Below are 20,577 nucleotides of genomic sequence, written 5' to 3'. Positions count from 1 at the left end.
ACAGCCCAGAGCAGTTCAGTGTGAGATCAGCTATGATTGGCTAAGGCTGCACACACCTCCATCAGCACTCCAGAGTGCATTTCCTGATTTTGGACTTTTGCCAGGCCAGCAGGAGTCCAAAGTCTGTGCAAGAGATGGGGGGGGGGGGGGGGGGGATGTGCTCTGGACAAGTAGGGAGACACCTAGTGGCAGCTTTTTTTAAACACAAAACATAGAAAACTTCATTTTTTTTAAATCAAAGTACATTAGAAAGATTTTTTATTTTGCAATAGGAAAAGTTTTAATGGTAGAGCCCATTTAAAGACAATGAGGAAAATGTATCAAAACCTGTGTAGAGGAAAAGCTGACTAGTTTCCCATAGCAACCAATCAGATAGCTTCTTTCATTTTTAAAAAGGTCATTGAAAAATAAAAGAAGTAATCTGATTGGTTGTTATGAGCAACTGATCCACTTCTCCTCAGCACAGGTCTTGATGATCCCCCCCCCCCCCCCCCATAGTAATCAAGGGGGTGTAAGGCTAATTTTTGTATAGATTTTTTTTTGTTTGAAAAAGCCCAAAAAATTCAACTGACGCGCAGCGTTTTTTGTTATTATGACACGCAATATCCACTTTGCATTTTTGAGTTTGGCTTTATATTTCCTGCACTTTTGGAATCACAGGAGGTTTCCACAAATCACAGCATGCTGAGACTACCGGGCCGCAGCTGGGAGCTCACTCTGCAGTCCCTCTGTGACTGCAATCGGCGCATCCACAATGTCAAATACGCTGCGGATGCGCCCCGTGTTACTCTGCCCTTACTGTATATACTTGCTAAGCAGGAGATACACAATGTATACCTCCTGCTCAGCCCGAGCTGTACCTGCGGCTGTATATCTGCGGGCACAGCTTAGATTTTTATTCTGTTTTTCTAGGCATCACTGCACACTCCTTATTTATTTCTTACTTATTTCTATGCATCACTACTTTACACTCATGGGGTGGTACCCTGAAGGCAGGGAAAAACTGCCACGGAGTAAAAAAAACTTGATGTAGCACCCAGAAGAAATGCCACAAAAAACACAAAAACGCTGTAAAAAGTAGTGGCAGTTTTGTAGCATTTTTTTATGTAAAAAAAAAACTCCATATAAAACTTGGTAAGAATGACACATGGGCCCCAATACCAAAATGTCAGGTTGCTATAGCTACCGCCACCGCAGCTCCACCCCCCCCCACCCCCTGTAGTTACAAGTTTTGTTTTTATGTGCTAATTCTTCTTTTTTGTCCTTGTAGCCTTTATTGAACTCGTCCCCTGATACAGAAGCTCCGACGGCAGCAGAGGAACCGGACGAGGAGGTAAAGTGATAGATTGTCTCATATTTACCATAATTTTTGCCCCGTATCAGGTTTTCTGACCAGACCTAAAACCGTGGTATGCCGCGGTTTTAGGTCCAGTCAGAAAACCGGATATGGGGCAAAAATTAGCCAACCGGAGTCACCGCTTGACTCCGGTCGGCTCATTGAAATGCATTAGATATGGGCCGGGGGCCCAGCTGGGATACGGGAGATCCCAGTTTTCGCTACCCCCAGCCGTATCCGGTTCTCGTATAGTTAAATCGTAGTGTGAATCAGTATCCTCTGTGTAGAATTGACTTTTTGATCCCTTTTTATAATTTTTTTTTATGGGATGTAATTAGAAAAATCAGAAGTTTTGCTGTTTTGAATTTTTTTGCATTTACACTGTTTACTGTGCAGGATCAGGAATGTGATCATTTTTATAGTTTGGACAAATATGTTTATTTATTTATTTTTTAAAAAAAAATTTTTTGGGGGGGAGGGAGTCATTATTATTTTTGTTGGGGGAGGGGGAATTTATATTTTTTATAACACTTTTTTTTAAACTTTTTTTCACTCTTTCAGAGAGAGGGTGACAACAGTGATAGGAGATGTAGCAGGAGGGTGACAGCAGTGATAGGAGGTGTAGCAGGAGGGTGACAGCAGTGATAGGAGATGCAGCAGGAGGGAGGGTGATAGCAGTGTCAGGAGGTGCAGCAGGGGGAGGTGTAGCATGAGGGAGGGTGATAGCAGTGTCAGGAAGTACAGTAGAAGGGAGAGTGACAGGAGGTGCAAATAGAGTCCAGGGGCTGACTGGAAGCACTGCAAGTGGCAGCAGGGTTGTTACATGTGCAGAGCAGGTGCCAGGTGCTTAGGCTGACAAACACGTAGGCATCAGGATGAAGAGAGCCATGGTGACCTGGCGCCTGGGATTTGTGGAGCCCTGGCTGAGAGACAGTTGGGAGCAATCCCATAAACAAATAGTTAAAAAATGTGCAGCAAGAGGAGCAGAATGTGAAGAAGAAAGGGCCTGTAGACTCCAACAAATGAGAGAATGAAATGTCTGAGCGCAGTGAGGTCACTGTTCACACTACTACTAGTTATTTACCATCTGTATTACTGATCCCACAGTTCTAGTGATGCGGATATAGACGGCCCAGGATCCTGTAGATCACTGATCACATTACTATTAGATGTCTGTAATATTCACTACAATACTAATATCCTTTCATGTTTCCTAGAAAGCTGAATACACAGCGGAGGATCTAAGAAGCTACATAACCAACTTATTATCCAAACGTAAGTTATATTATACAACAGTCTGTTATCTATCTCATATCTATTTAACTTTCTCTATCTCATATCTACTATCTATCTAATTATCTATCTATCTCATATCTATCTATCTCAAATCTATCTATCTATCTTATATCTTAACTATCTATCTATTATCTATCTCATATCTATCTATTATCTATCTCATATCTATCTATCTAGCAACTGGAGAATACAGCAGCACACTGCTAGCACAAAGATATAGATGAAACATGAGTATATAGATACAACATGAGAAGCTATTCAGCTATGGTGCAGTAATGAAATTACTGCACCATAGCTGAATAGCTTCTCATGTTGTATCTATATACTCATGTGTTATCTACATCTTTGTGCTAGCAGTGTGCTGCTGTATTCTCCTGTTGCTGTATATTTAGCCCAGCAGCCTGCACCTGTAAGCCAGGTCCGTATAATAGTTTTGAATCAATAGTGCTGGCCAACTTATTCTTTATCTATCTATCTATCTATCTATCTATCTATCTCATATAGCTATATAACTCTCTCTCTATCTATCTCATATCTACTATCTATCTATCATCTATATATCTCGTATCTATCTATCATCTATCTATCTTATATCTACTATCTATCTATTTATCTCATATCTATCATCTATCTATCTCATATCTACTATAATCTACTATCTCATATCTATCTATCTCATATCTATCTATCATCTATCTATCTAATATCTGCTATCCATCTATCTATCTATGTCATATCTATCTATCTATCTCTCATATCTATCTCATATCTATCCATCTCATATGTATCTATCTCATATCTACCTCATATCTCTCTATCTATCTATCTATCTATCTCATATCTATCTCATATCTATCTATCTATCTATCTCATATTTATCTCACATCTATCTATCTCATATCTATCTATCTATCTATCTATCTATGTATCTCATATCTATCTATTTATCTCATATCTATCTATCTATCTATCTATCTAGCTATTGCATATCTATCTCATATCTATCTATCTATCTATCTATCTATCTATCTATCTCATATCTAAAGAATAAGTTGGCCAGCACTATTGATTCCAAACTATTATATGGACCTGGCCTACAGGTGCAGGCTGCTGGGCTAAATATACAGCAACAGGAGAATACAGCAGCACACTGCTAGCATAAAGATATAGATAAAACATGAGTATATAGATAGAACATGAAAAGCTATACAGCTGTAGTGCAATAAATGAAGATATGAAACTATGAAATAATGCCTCTGTGTGAACAGTACAGCAGGCATTGCAAGGTCTGACACATCCAAGGCACCTTATATACACCTAATAGAGGTGGTGGGGGGTGCAAGAGCCAACATGGAGGTAGCCACTCCCCCGTATGTGTAATACAACCAAAGAATAAGTTGGCCAGCACTATTGATTCCAAACTATTGTAAAGACCTGGCTCACAGGTGCAGGCTGCTGGGCTAAACATCTGTGCTGCTGTATTCTCCTGTTGCTGTATATTTAGCCCAGCAGCCTGCACCTGTGAGCCAGGTCTTTACAATAGTTTGGAATCAATAGTGCTGGCCAACTTATTCTATGGTTGTATTACACATACGGGGGAGTGGCTACCTCCATGTTGGCTCTTGCACCCCCCACCCCCACCTCTATTAGGTGTATATAAGGTGCCTTTGATGTTTCAGACCTTGCAATGCCTGCTGTACTGTTCACTCAGAGGCATATTCATAGTGTAGGGTCCGTCCCAGAATGAGGTCACCTTACCATGGTGGGACGGTCCATGCTATTTGGCGCCAAATTTGCAGGCTAAGTACCTCATAATTTCATAGTTTCATATTTTCATTTATTGCAGTACAGCTGTATAGCTTTTTCATGTTCTACCTATATACTCATTTTTTATCTATATACTCATGTTTCATCTATATCTTTGTGCTAGCAGTGTGCTGCTGTATTCTCCTATCTCATATCTATCTATCTATCTCATATCTATCTCATATCTATCTATATATCTATCTCATATCTATCTATCTATCTCATATCTATCTATCTATCTATCTATCTCATATCTATCTATCTCATATCTATCTATCTCATATCTATCTATCTATCTATCTATCTATCTATCTATCTCATATCTATCTATCTCATACCTATCTCATATCTATCTATCTCATATCTATCTACCTATCTATCTATCTATCTATCTCATATCTATCGCATATCTATCTATATATCTATCTCATATCTATCTATCTCAAATCTATCTATCTATCTATATCATATCTATCTATCTCATATCTCTCTATCTCATATCTATCTATCTATCTATCTCATATCTATCTATCTCATACCTATCTCATATCTATCTATCTCATATCTATCTACCTATCTATCTATCTATCTATCTATCTATCTCATATCTATCGCATATCTATCTATATATCTATCTCATATCTATCTATCTCATATCTATCTATCTATCTCATACCTATCTCATATCTATCTATCTATATCATATCTATCTATCTCATATCTATATATCTATCTCATATCTATCTATCTCATATCTATCTATCTATCTATCTATCTATCTATCTCATACCTATCTATCTATCTCATACCTATCTATCTATCTCATATCTATCTATCTATCTATCTATCTATCTCATATCTATCTATCTATCTCATATCTATCTATCTCATATCTATCTATCTCATATCTATCTATCTATCTCTCTCACATCTATCTATCTATCTCATATCTATCTATCTCCTATCTATCTATCTATCAATCATTTATCATTACAGGTGATGAGATCAAGTCAGATGGAATCAGTGTAAAAACTTGTAAGGAAATGATAAATCTCCTGGACGTATCCTTTTGTAAATGAATTTGATATTCTGTACATGGTGCGGACCTGGATCGGGATCTGAGGCAAAGCAAAACCAGTGTAGAAACAACAGGGGAGATTTATCAAAACCTGTACTGAGGAAAAGTTGCCCTTAGCACCAATCAGATCACTTCTTTCATTTTAAAAAGGGGCCTCTGAAAAATGAAAGAAGCGATCTGATTGGTTGCTATGGGCAACTGTTCCACTTTCCCTCTGCACAGGTTTTGATAGTTCTCCACCTCTAGCCCGTGCGAAGCGGGAGGTAGGCTAAAGACAGAATGCACTTAGCAACAGGAACTTAATGGCAAATATGAAAGTGGAGTGCCCCCTAGTGGCCTACTTTCCAAATGAGTTTTTCTGTTGTAAAAACAATGACATGATCTTCTTGTATAGTCTGCAACAGAGGCATGAAAAAGTGTTACCGGTGCCAACTACAGCTGACATCCAAAACATTACTCCACACACAACTCCTTAGGTGGAAAAATAGAAAAAAAAACTTTCTAGAGGCCAAAACATGGGGATGCACAGATTTTTTTTTTTTTATCATAAAGTGAAACAAAAATTATTGGGAAGGGGTTAAAGATGTAAGGGCATTTGGCAATTGAGGGACGTGACATCTATTAAAGGGGTATTCACGTGGAAAAATAATATGTTTTCAAATTAAATGGCTCCAGAAAGTTATACAGATTTGTAAATCACTTCTATATAAAAATCTTAATCCTTCCAGTGCTTATGAGCTGCTCTATGCTCTTTCCAGTCTGACCACAGTGCTCTCTGCTGCCACCTCTGTCCATGTCAGGAACTGTCCAGAGCAGGAACAAATCCCCATAGCAAACCTCTCCTGACATGGACAGTTCCTGACATGGACAGAGGTGTCAGCAGAGAGCACTGTGGTCAGACTGGAAAGAACGACACAACTTCCTTTGTAGTATACAGCAGCTCATAAGTACTGGAAGGATTACAATTTTTAAGTAGAAGTAATTTACAAATCTGTGTAAAGTTCAAGTTGATATAAACATTTTTTTCCCCCTCAGGAGTACCCCTATAAGTTGGGAATAAAAAAAAGTGACTAAAATGTAGCGAACTGTAATGTTTATATCATGTGATCCCTCAGAGCCAATCATAAGGCTACTTTTATAGCAGTTTCTGAATAGTTAGTGTCTGTGTCATACAGCACCGGGGTGACCTGAGAAGTGAAGAACCTTAACTGCAGAACTACAGGTGGACAATACCGGGACACTGAGCAATGAAGAGTTAACCATCCTCCGGAAGAAGCTGGAACATTACATGGTATTCTATGGTTTTAATCTCTTTGTGTGACAAAGAACTTGACCAAAGGTGGTTGTATCAACCAGATGGTCCCTTCTCTAAACAGGGTCATTTCAACGATCAGCTGATCACTTTAGGTCTGTCTCCAAAAACAACAGGAAATCAGCCATTTTTGTTAGGCAAGAATGCAGGAAGGAGCAGGAAGAAATTGGGCAGGGGTCGTCTTCATGAGACCTTTTCAGTGGTTAAATAAAACTACTATTCTTCTGTGGCTGTTGCTTTTGTATGCTCCAGGGAAAGTTGTGTAGTTCTTTCCAGTCTGACCACAGTGCTCTCTGCTGACACCTCTGTCCATGTCAGGAATTGTCCAGAGCATGAGAAAATCCCAATATGAAACCTTTAAAGGGGTATTCCAGGCAAAAACATTTAATCCCCTATCCAAAGGACAGGGGATAAGATGTCCGGTCGAGGGGGGCCCGCAGATGGGACCCCCCGCAATCTCCCTGCAGAACCCGCATTCTATGTAGGGACTGTGTCTCTAGTTTCGGAAACCTCCGGGTTTCAGGGACTGGGGACGTGACGTCACGCCATGCCCCCTCCATTCATGTCTATGGGAGGGGGCGTGACGGCCATCACGCCCCCTCCCATAGACATGAAACGAGGGGGCGTGACGTCACGTCCCCAGTCCCAGAAACCTGGAGGTTTCCGAAACTGGAGATTCAGCACCTGCATAGAATGCGGGTTCTGCAGGGAGATCGCAGGGGGTCTCAGCAGCAGGCCCCCCGCGATCAGACACCTTATGCCCTATCCTTCGGATAGGGGATAAAATATTTTTGCCCGGAATACCCCTTTAAGTTCCTGACATGGACAGAGGTGTCAGGAGAGAGCACCGTGGTCAGACTGGAAAGGACTACACAACTTCCTCTGGAGAATACAGCAGCTGATAAGTACTGGAAGGGTTAAAATTTTTACATAGACGTAATTTACAAATCTGTATAACGTTCTCCTACTAGTTGGTTTGAAAACATTTTTTCCCCTCCGGAGTACCCCTTTAAGCAGCCTTTTGGAAAAAAGTTTAATGAATGTTTAGCTACACTAGAAATCTACTCTATGGTTAAATTGTAATATTACTGTCGCAGGAAATCTTCCTGGAATCCGATACCAACTCCTCTGGGACCATTGATGCCCATGAAATGCGGATCGTCCTACAAAGAGCAGGTGACTGAACTGATGATTGGACTTTATATATATATATATATATATATATATATATATATATATATAATAAAAACTACTAAGAGAGTAATAAAGATTCTTTACATGTCTCTATTATGTGTTTAGCTTCTGTATTTGTATCAGGAAGGGGTGTGTCCAAGCACAGAGCCCGCCCTCACTCACCATGCATTCACTTCCTCCCTGAGTCTGCTGTGCTGGGTATCTTCATCCAATCACTGCAGGCTGCTCTGTAACCCCCTCCTCTCTGTTTTCATGCTGCAGTCTGATAGGACAGGAGTGAGCACAGAGGAGTGCTAGTCCCGCCCTCACTTGCTGGACTTTGTCCCAGCCTGTGCTTCAGCTGGGACAAAGATGATGCTACAGCCGGACAGGACTATGTTCTTATTTAACTTTTACACCATTGGCGCCACTTTCTGAAATGTAGCCATGGCTTAGAATGAAGGGGCGTGGCCTCCACAGGTCCAGTCGATTCCCTATAATTCATACTGGAAAACTGGCCTATTTATACTGGCGTAGATTCCCGCATGTGGGCCGCAGCATATCAGTGAAGCACCAAATGTATTTAAAGGCTTGTGCCATCGGCTGAGGACGTCTGTGTCGGTCTTAAACTCCCAAAGTGAGGAGGCGCATATATGCCGGAAAATACATTTTGATTGTCAGGAAGGAGAATATTCTAAGTTATTCCAGATACATTGACAATACTATAACTCTTGCTTTTCAGGTTTTAATCTTAATAACAGGATTCAAGAAGTCATTGTCCAGCGTTACGTCTCTGGTGAACTGATGGTTAACTTTGAAGACTTCATTGCATGCATGATACGTTTGGAGACCTTGTTTAGTAAGTAGTGACTCAGGTAGAATCCTGCACTAGGTGGCAAATGCATTTTAAAGTGGACCTGTCAGCAGGAAAACAGGGGTGTAAATAAGCACATGGATACATAGGGCTAGTCATTTTGATTCCAGGCATACCCTATATATCACTATAGTCCTTTCCAGTGCTGAGATATAAGCCTTTTTGTAAGTATGCAAATGAGGCTCAAGTGTCCAGGGGGTGTTCTTCAGCATGGCAAGAACTCAGATAAATCCAATCCATCTCCTCCTATTCACCATTTCTGCACTAGCTTGGATCCTTCTACCCCATTTGAATAAAGAAGACATGGGTTGGACTTACCCGGGCTCTTGCCATGCTAGGGAACGCCCCCTGGGCACTTGAGTCTCATTTGCATAGTGACAAATATGCTAATATCTCAGCACTGGAAATGACAAGGGAGGTTAATAATGTTATGCTTGGAATCCTGGTGACTAGACCTAAATAGCCATTGGCTTATTTACGCCCCTGTTATGTTGCTGACAGCTCCTCTTTAATCAGCACAACTGACTATATATGAGCTGATTCTATAAAACCCGTCCAACCCCTCTATGACATTTTTCACTTATTACATACAAATTTAGCAAGCCGACAAAAATCTATGTAAAATTAATCAGATTTAATCCAAGACGCTCTACTTTTGCCACAATGACCAATCTTGATCTAATGTCTATGATGCCTTTACATCAGCTAGCTGCAGACTGGCATTGAGTATTCATCTCCTGGTTACTGTCACTGTATTCGTTTACTTTTCCTTTCTCTTTAGAAATGTTTAACATCCTGGGCACCGACAAGGATGGAAACATCAGTCTATCATTATTTGAGGTAATGTTCAGCCTCCATAATACCCTCGCAAACCGTTTGTTACATTTTTTCGCTGCCTAAATGTTTTCACTGTAATTGTCAGACGTGTTATTGTGACGTATAGGGTTTGTAAAAATCTGTGCTAATTTTGACAGCAAAATTCTATTTCATTTTTAGGCAGCTGAATGGTTTTAGTTTTAGTGGATAAGATAAAATATTAAGTAAATCTACAGTAGACTAAGTCAAATAAACTGATTTAGGTATAGTATGTTGCAAAGTCTAGAGAAATGCTTAAAGGGGTACTCCACTGCTAGACAAAGGATAGGGGATAAGATGTCTGATCGTGGTGGTTTTGCTGTTGGGGCCCCCCCGTGATCTCCCGCACCATCTGACGTCATGCCATGTCCCCTCCCTTAGACATGAATGGAGTAGGCGAGGCGTGACGTCACAAAGGGGGCGTGGCTGTGACATCATGATCACGACCTCTGGCCCCGAGCATTCTGAGTACCCCTTTAAATAAAGCAGACCGGTTATGTTACCTCCTTGAGGACATTGGGGAAGATTTATCAAAACCTGTTCAGAGGAAAAGTTGACCAGTGGCCCATAGCAGCCAATCAGATCGCTTCTTTCATTTTAAACAAGACCTCTGAAAAATGAAAGAAGTGATCTGATTGGTTGCTATGGGCAACTGGTCAACTTTTCCTTTACAGAGGTTTTGATAAATCTCCCCCTATTGGGTGTAAATCTATGTCCTAGTCCCACTCCTGTTGTATGAAGCACGGTCAGGAGCTGAGAATGCTTCATACCCAGTGGGTCCCGGTTGGTATCAGCAGCCAGGGTCCCAAAGCTTGATCGGCGATGCCCAGCATTAACCCTTTCAACACTGCAGTCTAGGTTGTTTGTGGCATCTAAAACAGGAAAATAATGTTGACAGTTAGCTCAGGGACCATCGCAACAAAATCACGATGTTCCCAATCAGCTGAGAGGATGGGCAGAGGTCCCCACCTGGCTTCGACTCCTCCGATCAGTGCTCCCTTACTGTAGGAAGCCTCAGCTGCCTGTAGTAATGGAGCACCGATAACACTGATCAATGCTATGCTATGGCTGCCTATAGTAATGGAGCACCGATAACACTGATCAATGCTGTGCTATGGCTGCCTATAGTAATGGAGCACCGATAACACTGATCAATGCTGTGCTATGGCTGCCTGTAGTAATGGAGCGCCGATAACACTGATCAATGCTGTGCTATGGCTGCCTATAGTAATGGAGCACCGATAACACTGATCAATGCTGTGCTATGGCTGCCTGTAGTAATGGAGCACCGATAACACTGATCAATGCTGTGCTATGGCTGCCTGTAGTAATGGAGCGCCGATAACACTGATCAATGCTGTGCTATGGCTGCCTGTAGTAATGGAGTGCCGATAACACTGATCAATGCTGTGCTAAGGCTGCCTATAGTAATGGAGCACCGATAACACTGATCAATGCTGTGCTATGGCTGCCTATAGTAATGGAGCACCGATAACACTGATCAATGCTGTGCTATGGCAGCCTATAGTAATGGAGCACCGATAACACTGATCAATGCTGTGCTATGGCAGCCACAGCAAAAATTCTGTAGTGTGAATTGACCAGCAGAATCCTATTGAGAACAATGGGAGACTGCTGCACCGTATTTCCCAAGTGGAATTCTGCTCGGAAAATAAGTAGTGTGAATGGGCCCCAAAAGTGGATTTTTTTTAACCTACTTACTTTTTTATTATTTCTCAAAAACTAGATTTAAGATAAAAAAAGAAATCTTCAATAATGTAATGTTAGGGATGAGCCACAGCTGCATGTCACACGGACAGGTTTAATTGGTCGGGGTCTTGAGACTGTTGCCGATCTCGAGATATAACTGGGTGAGGCACATGGCAGCGCCCTTCACTCCCTCTTCACATCTGATTGCCGTAGACTAATAGACTTATAATGGAGCCATCACCTGCAATGAGAAAGGTTGAGTGTAGAGTCAGGGAGTGAAGAGCGCTGCCATGGGCTTCTCCCAGCTATATCTAGAGATCAGTGAAGGTGTCAGCATTGGGACCCGAGACTTTTGACATGTCTGCGTGGAGTGTCAAAGTTTTTCTTATAAAATGACAGTAGTGCTTTAAGGAATGTTTTTCTCAAGAAATAGCCACTATGTTTCCTCCCAAAAAAATTTACGTGATCTTTTCTGTTCTCTCCACAGTGGATCTGTGCTGGATTGGTGTGAAGGAGAAAAAAAAAAGGAAATAATTTCCCCCATAACAAATACATAGCCCCCTCCGCTATGACAGCAGAGCACATAGTCATATAAGTATATAATATAGATCCCTAATGCCCAGTCGCATTAGGGCCTTACCTTCCCCTGTCTACATATTAAGGTCATACTCCTATATAGCTAAAGATAGCCGCATCAGAACACCCACTCTTAGGCTATGTTCACATGGCAGAACATGCCAGTGCAGACATCAGGCGCTGGTAGAACATGTTGGCGCTAGGACTGCTCAGAAATGCGGTGTCTCCGTAGACAGCAATGCATTTTCCAAATGGATTCCGCAGAAAGAATTGACCTGCAACATGTTTTCTGCCAGATACTGCTCTAAAATTCTGTCGTGTGAACAAGGCCTTTGTTTTCTATGTTGTATAACTGCTTACACTCATCACAACTGCTGTATAATGTCCTCCATGCTAATGCTACTATAGAGAGTGTACTATAGAGAGTGTGACTGTGTGCGAGCAGTGTATGGGAGACATTGTAGCAGCTTCTCCCAGTTCAATCAGGTGTTTAGCTGAGGGGGAAAACTGCTGAACAGTAAGAGATGAAGACTGCGGAGGGGAGAACTGCTGATAAATACAAGAACAAGTCAGGTAATGGCCTTGAATAGTGATACACGAAGAAGCCACGTGAAACCACAGTCACTCTAGCAGTCAGTATATACACACAAGCATAGTCACACATATTAAAACATAAAAGGTCATATATACACAATGTACAAATAGTTTCATGTAGGGGTAACATAGGGATAGGGGCCTTTGGCCACTGGACAAGTGATGTCCCTGTCTGTGCAATGATTATTATACATTCCCCACATGGTCATTCAGTGTACTGCAATGTTACACATCTGTATCCTACAACTAGTCCTGATATTTCATTGAACACATTTCAATAAAAATCTACTGTAAGGTGTATTGTGAGTCTGTGTCTATTATAAGGGGAAACAATTCCTTCAATAATCAGATATAATTATCAAATATTTATTAAAGGGAATGAATTTTAAGAAAATATTGTTATCTTAAAACACATTGGCCTTGATTTATTAAGAGTGTTGTGTAGTTTTCTTTGTGGGTTTTAATTCCCTACAATTTTGTTTCCACAGTATTTACTAAGGTTTTGCACTGTTCCCTATATTTTGCTTCGTGGGGTTTCCCTCACCTCAATTCCTCTACATTTTCTGTGGAAACTTTAGTAAATATGTAGTTTTTTTGTGAAAATGTCGGGACACGCCCCCTTTTCGGTAACTACACCCCTTTTCCCAGATGGCCACACCCCCTTTCCGGGTTTTCTCAGTAAAATGGAGAGTTGGTCGGGTTTTTTTTTTAAATTCTGGCGCAAACTCTGGCGCCAACAGAATTTCTGACACATAACCCGACAAAACATGTCAGGTTTACAATAGTAACTCAGGGCCACTGATTTGGATATAAAGGATTAGGAAGAAGTGGTAGAAAGATGAGATGGAGTGTGACTACAGGGTCAGACTGCGCAGTGTTTGTAGTCTGTTACCTTGGAGACGCATACAGGCATGCCATCAGAATCTTTGGGGCCCCTCACTGCTGTTGTACCTGGGCCCCCTCCCCCCACACACTCTTACCAGTCCCTGTCTTGTACATATAATGTAGTGTAGGGAACAGTTCACACTGTGGGGTCGGCAATGACAGTATTCACACAGGCAGCAGGTTTCAAACGTCCGAGAGGATGTTTATTTATATGATTTTAGGCACAAAGTAGAGTGCAAACAATACCTGAGCCTGTCTGGCTCTAACTAAACATCAGGATACCTCACTATCCTACCCTGGGCCTAATGTCTGGCCCCAGGCAAACTCACAAAATGTCCATAGAGGAAGGTTCAGACCTGGAAGGTTTGAGCTGCAGTTCTGGCTGTGGCTGCTTCTCATCTCAGTCTCTCGCACTCAAACCCGAACAGCCCTTTTCTATAGGGCTTCCTCCCTAGCAATCAACACAGGAAGCCTCGCCCGAGAAGACCTTCGTGTAGGGAAACCTGTAGTGGACTATGGGTGTTGACTGGAGCACTCCCTCTTCCAACCTTTCCTCCAGTGTTGGAAATCCAGCCCATGTAACTTAAAGGGGTTCTCCACTGCCCTGTCTACGGGAGCTTCGCTCACAGCGTCCGGAAGTTTATTACTCTGGAAGCTGTGTGTGGGCTTCCGTGTTCGAGGCCGCCCCCTCGTGACGTCACGCGCGCCCCCTCAACAAAAGTCTATGGGAAGGGGGCGCGACCGCTGTGATTGTAGGACTACTTCCTCTCTGATCTGAGGGGGGCTGCCGTGGAGGCTGCTAGTGCGGGCCACCTGAGGCAGGGGGTCTGGGCATTGGCATTGCCACGCATAATCTGTTAGGCCTGAGCTTGTTGGTTGCCTGAGTTTTATTTCCAAGTTGTAGGTGTGTGCACTGTTGGCCTGGTCTTTTGATGGGGTATTGTGGGCCCTGCTGGCCTAGGTCCTCATGGAGGTTGTGTGATGGTGGCTTTCATTCTGTTTCCATGCTCCTCCTCTCTTGTTCATAGTTCATTCCATGTGTTCGGAGGCGTGGGTTGTGAGTGCTGTGGCGTGGGTGCGCCTGGTGGTTCAGTTCTGGTGTGGTAGTTAGTGTTGCTCGCGAATATTCGCAATTCGAATTTTAAGCGCAAATATTCGCGAATATTGGGAATATAGCACTATATATTCGCAATTACGAATATTCGCTTTTTTAAAATTTTTTATTTTTTTTTGTTCACAGTGCACATCACAGTGATCACTGCATCCCTCTCTGCTCTTCGCATATGTGCATATTCGCGAATATTGAGCCCTCCCTCCTTTAATGGTATAGGGATCTAATGGGCAAGTGCAGTGGTCTCCAACCTGCGGACCACCAGATGTTGCAAAACTACAATTCCCAGCATGCACGGACAGTCGTTGGCTGTCCGTGCATGCTGGGAGTTGTAGTTTTGCAACATCTGGAGGTCCGCAGGCTGGAGACCATTGCAATAGTGCATTAACTCTGTCATTTTTTTGCTCATTTAAACCAATAGGCCCATTGTGGTCTACGGGGGTCTCACGGTATGTAAAACTGTAAGATAAGCAGGAAGGTCCCAGCAGGACAGTGGATGGGAGACCCTGGTGGTGGTTCAAGTCCCGTGTGTAACAGTGGTTTAACTTTTTTACTCGTGATTGACAAATGTAGGTCAATTGGTAATTAAGAAAGCCTTTGAACCGTGGGAACTAGGTCAATTGGCAATTAACTGAGTGTTTGAACTGTGGGAACTAGGTTAATGGGGTACCAAATATGGGTATTGGGGTTAATTGAAACTGGATGTAATGTGTAAGGCTGGGTATGAATGAATGAATGGGAGGTTAAGGAACATAGGGGGAGATTTATCAATACCTGTGCAGAGTAAAGGTTGCCCAGTTGCCCATAGCAACCAATCAGATCACTTCTTTCATTTTTCAAAAGCCTTGTTAAAAATGAAAGAAGCCCTCTGATTGGTTGCTATGGGCAACTGCACCACTCTTCCTCTACACTGGTTATGATGAATCTCCCCCATAGAGGGAGATTTATCAAAACCTGTCCAGAGGAAAAGTTGTCCAGTTGCCCGTAGCAACCAATCAGATTGCTTCTTTCATTTTGCAGAGGCCTTGTGAAAAATGAAAGAAGCAATCTGATTGGTTGCTATGGGCAACTCAGCAGCTTTTCCAGGAAAGTAAAGTTTAACCACAACACTGTAACACTCCATCCCACCCCGTGACTTGAACCACCACCAGGGTCTCCCATCCACTGTACTGCCAAAACCCTCCTGCTTTTCTTAAAGTTTTACATACCGTGAGATCCCCATAGACCACAATGGGCCTATTGGTTTCAATGGGCAAAAAGTCAGAGTTAATGCACTAGTGCAGTGGTCTCCAACCTGCAGACCTCCAGATGTTGCAAAACTACAACTCCAGCATGTACGGACAGCCAACGGCTGTTCGGGCATGCTGGGAGTTGTAGTTTTGCAACATTTGGAGGTCCGCAGGTTGGAGACCACTGCACTAGCCCGATAGTTCCCTATACCATTAAAGAAGGGAGGGATCAATATTCACGAATATGCACATAAAAAAAGGCGAATATAACGAATATGCGAATTTCGCGAATATATGATGAATATTCGTCTATATATTTGCGAAATATCGCGAATTCGAATATGGCCTATGCCGCTCATCACTAGTGGTAGTGAGGCTTTGCCAGTTGGTGGAGGACGTTAAGTTTGATGAGGCATAGTGGTGTGCGCTGTTCAGATGTTGGCCTGGACTACCTCTGTCCAGCCTGCCAGTTGGGATAGAACATGTATGTATATATATATATAAAATAATTCCTGTTGGGTCGGTGTAGGTGTACATGGTCTCCTCCGTTGCGGCTAGAGAAGGCAAAGATGTGGTCAGTCTGGTGAGTGACCTGCACATCGGAGTCGGTGGGGCAGTACCACATGGATTTTATGGAGAATTTGTGTGCCTTATGGCCGGTTTGATATGCTAATTTAAAATAAAAGCGGTGGCCGACCACTACTTTCTACATAAAAGTGTAAACTGGTGTCCTGCCTCTTTATTTCAGGGGGGAGGGGCCTTGTTGGGTACAGTAGGAGCTGGCAGGGTCTCAGCCGTCTAATCAAGAAACTAAAATTGCGTAACAGAAAACTGAAAAGCTGAGTCATGTGAATCTTTTATGGTGATATGTACCGTATTTTTCGCCGTATAAGACGCACTTTTTCTTCCCCAAAACTGGGGGGAAAAAGTCGGTGCGTCTTATACGGCGAATACACCCCTATCTCTGCGGTCCCTGCGGCCATCAATGGCCGGAACCCGCGGCTAATACAGGACATCACCGATTGCGGTGATGCCCTGTATTAACCCTTCAGACGCGGCGATCAAAGCTGACCGCCGCGTCTGAAGTGAAAGTGACACTAACCCGGCTGTTCAGTCGGGCTGTTCGGGACCGCCGTGATTTCACCGCGGCGGTCCCAAACAGCCCGTCTGAATAGCCGGGTTAGTGCTTACAGGACACCGGGAGGGACCTTACCTGCCTCCTCGGTGTCTTCTCCATTCAGGGATCCCCTGTATGGCCGGCGCTCTCCTTCCTCATCATCACGTCGTCGCGTACGTGCGTCGGCGTGCGTAACAACGTGATGGTGGCGACGGAGAGCGAGGATACCCGGCCGGCAGCAGAGACGTTCCGGAGCGACGGGGGCACGGCTGTCCGGGCATGCTGGGAGTTGTAGTTTTGCAACATCTGGAGGTCCGCAGATTGAAGACCACTATTGGGTTCAAAATCTTTATTTTTTTAGATTTTGCACCTATAAATTGGGTGCGTCTTATACGCCGGTGCGTCCTATAGGGCGAAAAATACGGTACTTAGTGTGATTCATACAAAGGCTCCGTTCCTCTCCATGTCTAACCACCCTAGTGCAAATAGGTTAAAATAGTTCTATTTGTTGGATGCCGAACTCATTAGCCATTTCTTCATAGGCTTCTTCTTGTCCGGGATCAAGTCATCGAGAACCACGTCTATGTATGCTCCATATTGCGATATCTGGAAGAAACCAGAAGTTTCTGTTGATATACAGTATAACATAGTAAGGCTGAAAAAAAGACATCCATCCAGATTAACCTATAGCGCTAACGAAACTGGGGGTGGAGGCACTACCTCTTGTTAGCATGGAATACTGCAGCTCCTGCCCCCACCCTATATGAGCGGTAATCCATACAGGACACATTGTTGGCCACATAGAGAACACTACTCTACCGCTCCTTAGTAGCATAGTATGCCGGGGGCTTAAGTCAGCCATTGGCCAACAGCACAATGAGAATGGCATCATATGCCAATCAGGTATTAGGCCATGGAAATGTGGTGACGGGGTGGTGCTGGTGATAGTGTAGGGTCTGGTGGTAATAACCATTAGATGTTGTGACGCCAGGGTGCGGTTTCCTCAATGTAATGGTCCTACCACCAACCGTCCCACAAGCGATAGGGAGAAATAACGGAATGTCCACAGCAGATTTTATGAAGTAAACTTGAAGTAACTTTACTGTATATTTTATGTAACGGCATGTAACATAACAGTCTTTTACGAGTGAACCGGGATACAGGTTCCTCACAGGCTTGCTGGGACTCCGGATCAATGAGCTTTGATTGATAGTCACTGTGCTACTATTTTTAGGAGATTTGAGTTTCTAGTAGTCACACAGGATTCAGTAATTTGAGCTTGAGTAACTCACGTTTAGTGGCTGCGGATTCTTAGGCTTTGGGCCTAGCTTTAATTGATGCTGATGAGATGACGAGATTAGTGCTTTCTTTAAGTGCCAGGAACAAGAGAGCAAGAGAGAGAGAATTTAGTGGCAGCAGCCCTTTATATATTAAGGGGGTGGGACAAAGCTCATTGGTCAGAAGAACCTGTCAGCTATAAACTTAAGACTGTTGAGACCCAATTAGCTCCTAGCAGGCTATAACTACCCCTCCCCCTTATTACAATAATTAATTAAATAATAACTGACACAACAACAATTCAACTTTTTATGGGTGGGGATCGGCCACAGCTTTATTTATAAAATTACTTATATAAATAACGATTTAACTGTAACAAAGACACCGATTGGCTTCTTACCAACCCGAGAGGTGCTGCCACACTGTCCTGTGTGGAGGTCTACCCCGGGTTGACCCCGCTTTCACCGTCTTCTTACCGCCAAGCTGTGACTTACAATAAACAGAGATACAAAAAGGGAGGGAGGGTGGGCAAAACTCCGGGTCCTGGGCAGATTGAGGGGGGAAGGGAGGCACCACAGCCATAAATACCCAGGGGAGGGCCCCTGAAAGCCCGGGAAACTATTACACCCCTGATTGGTGCACTCCTTCCCCCCCACCCATGGGACATACCACTATAGTTACCAACAAGTTTTTACAGACGGGGGAGGGGGCTAAAAACCTTGTCTGTATATTTCTTAACCCCTTAACTGCTCACCAGTCAGGGGGCAAGCTAGTTATGCACAGCTTGCCCCTCCATGAACTTTGGGTATCACATGACCCAAAGGTCCTTGAACCAAAGTGCAATTAATTTAAGGCACGTGACCTCTAAGGTCCTATACAGAGGTATTCCTATATAACATATTAAATATACATTTATTTGTACATTAAATAACATTTACTTGAGTCGACTAGGGGTTAGTCCTAAGGGAGAGCCCTATTGTCATGGAGAGACTCTGGCTGTGGGGACTCAAGACAAAGGGACAGGACCAGGTCCTGTAACGGGACACCACAGAAATAGAGTAACATGGTGCCCAAAATGTTGGCAGCTGCTGCATCTCTATTATTCTGCAATTTTGATCCACTGAACAGCCTTCTAGAACAGAGATCCCCAACCTAGTCTCCAACCTCCAAAAGTCCAGAATTCTTCCCTGTTCTATTCCCGAACTGTCACATGTGTCTCCTTTCCTTCAGCGCTGGGACCGCTCGCTGTGTGATACTCTAAACACTTTTTAACATACTGTTGTTTGTTTATACGGCCCAGACATCATAACAGTTGCACCTTAAGTTCTGATCATGCTCTTACTGATATTTGGAATATGAGTCCTTACCAAGGATTATGGGTCACGCTTGAGCCCTGCAATACAAGGGTTAGCCTGATTGTGTTTATCAGAAAAAAAATTACCTTGAAATTAAAGATCCCGACATAGGTCATCTTGGCAAAGGATTGGCCTTGTGGAACTACACCATCTTTATTCATTGTGAGGCATGCCATGGAGGAGATAAGCCGGCAGTCAAAAAAAAAAAGGAAAAGTCAAGGGTTAAAAGATATTTTTAAATAATAGGCAGCCATATTGGAGGAACATCCTTACTGTATTGTCTATATTGGAATGGCAGCTGAGTGAGTGTGATTTGTAAGAACTGCAGTAAATGTAAAACAGTGTCTATGGACTAAAACAGCGATTATTAAAGGTAAAAGGAGAACTATTATGCAGGGCAACTTATCACCTATCCAAGAGATAGAGATCAGGTAAGCAGAAAGCAGCATACATGGCCACGGACCGTATCACGCCACTTGGAGCTTCGTCAGGCCGTGTATAAATACACGGCCTAACGAAGTGCCAAGTGGAGTCATACGGTCCATGGCCGGCATCTGAAGCTCCCCCCGGACCATCCACCGCCTCCCCGCAAAGAGAAGACAATTCATCGGCATCTACCTGCCAGTCTGGGAAGCAGTTGTCGGGTGAGTGCTCCGCGGCCCTTCTTCACTTGCTATATTCATTTGTAATACCGTCACCCACTTCCCTTTGCAACCTGTAAGTAAATTCCCATAGGGGGACTGTGAAGGTATCTACACCTCCAAACTGGTGAGATCACTGGAGCTGATTTTGAACTTTTGCCCAATATTAGAACCATTTTCATCAATAGTAGAAAAATTAAAAGCAGCACTCACCAGAATTATAATGATAAAACCTTCTGATATAATCTGCTTTATTGTGGTGATATTAAACGATAAAGCTCCAATAATGGTGTGGTGCAGAGAGCAGACAGGTGGGACAGAGGCAGCTACTTTGATTTTTAACACCAAAGA

At 43.0% G+C, this 20,577-nt stretch overlaps 1 protein-coding gene across 7 annotated transcripts in view; it reads left to right on the top strand.

Annotated features, from left to right (window-relative positions):
• LOC130363088 (calpain-8-like) overlaps nt 1-12,902 on the top strand; it is a 92,711-nt gene extending 79,809 nt beyond the window's left edge. For 5 of the 7 annotated variants that reach the window (XM_056568432.1, XM_056568431.1, XM_056568433.1 and 2 more), the window contains exons 14-21: nt 1,271-1,333; nt 2,554-2,611; nt 5,435-5,499; nt 6,739-6,807; nt 7,926-8,004; nt 8,744-8,860; nt 9,657-9,715; nt 11,928-12,902. In XM_056568432.1, coding sequence (XP_056424407.1) covers nt 1,271-1,333; nt 2,554-2,611; nt 5,435-5,499; nt 6,739-6,807; nt 7,926-8,004; nt 8,744-8,860; nt 9,657-9,715; nt 11,928-11,951 — 534 coding nt within the window. In that variant the 3' untranslated portion in view covers nt 11,952-12,902. Of the gene's footprint in view, nt 1-1,270; nt 1,334-2,553; nt 2,612-4,311; nt 4,514-5,434; nt 5,500-6,738; nt 6,808-7,925; nt 8,005-8,743; nt 8,861-9,656; nt 9,716-11,927 lie in introns of those variants that run through there. The other 2 variants (XM_056568435.1, XM_056568434.1) reach the window with 2 other exon arrangements.
• Nucleotides 12,903-20,577: the final 7,675 nt, after the last annotated feature.

This window comes from Hyla sarda, chromosome 3 (assembly GCF_029499605.1).
Source record: "Hyla sarda isolate aHylSar1 chromosome 3, aHylSar1.hap1, whole genome shotgun sequence".
NCBI classification, from domain to species: domain Eukaryota; kingdom Metazoa; phylum Chordata; class Amphibia; order Anura; family Hylidae; genus Hyla; species Hyla sarda.
Note: the sequence above shows the minus strand (reverse complement) of the source record. Positions and strands in the feature narration are given on the sequence as shown.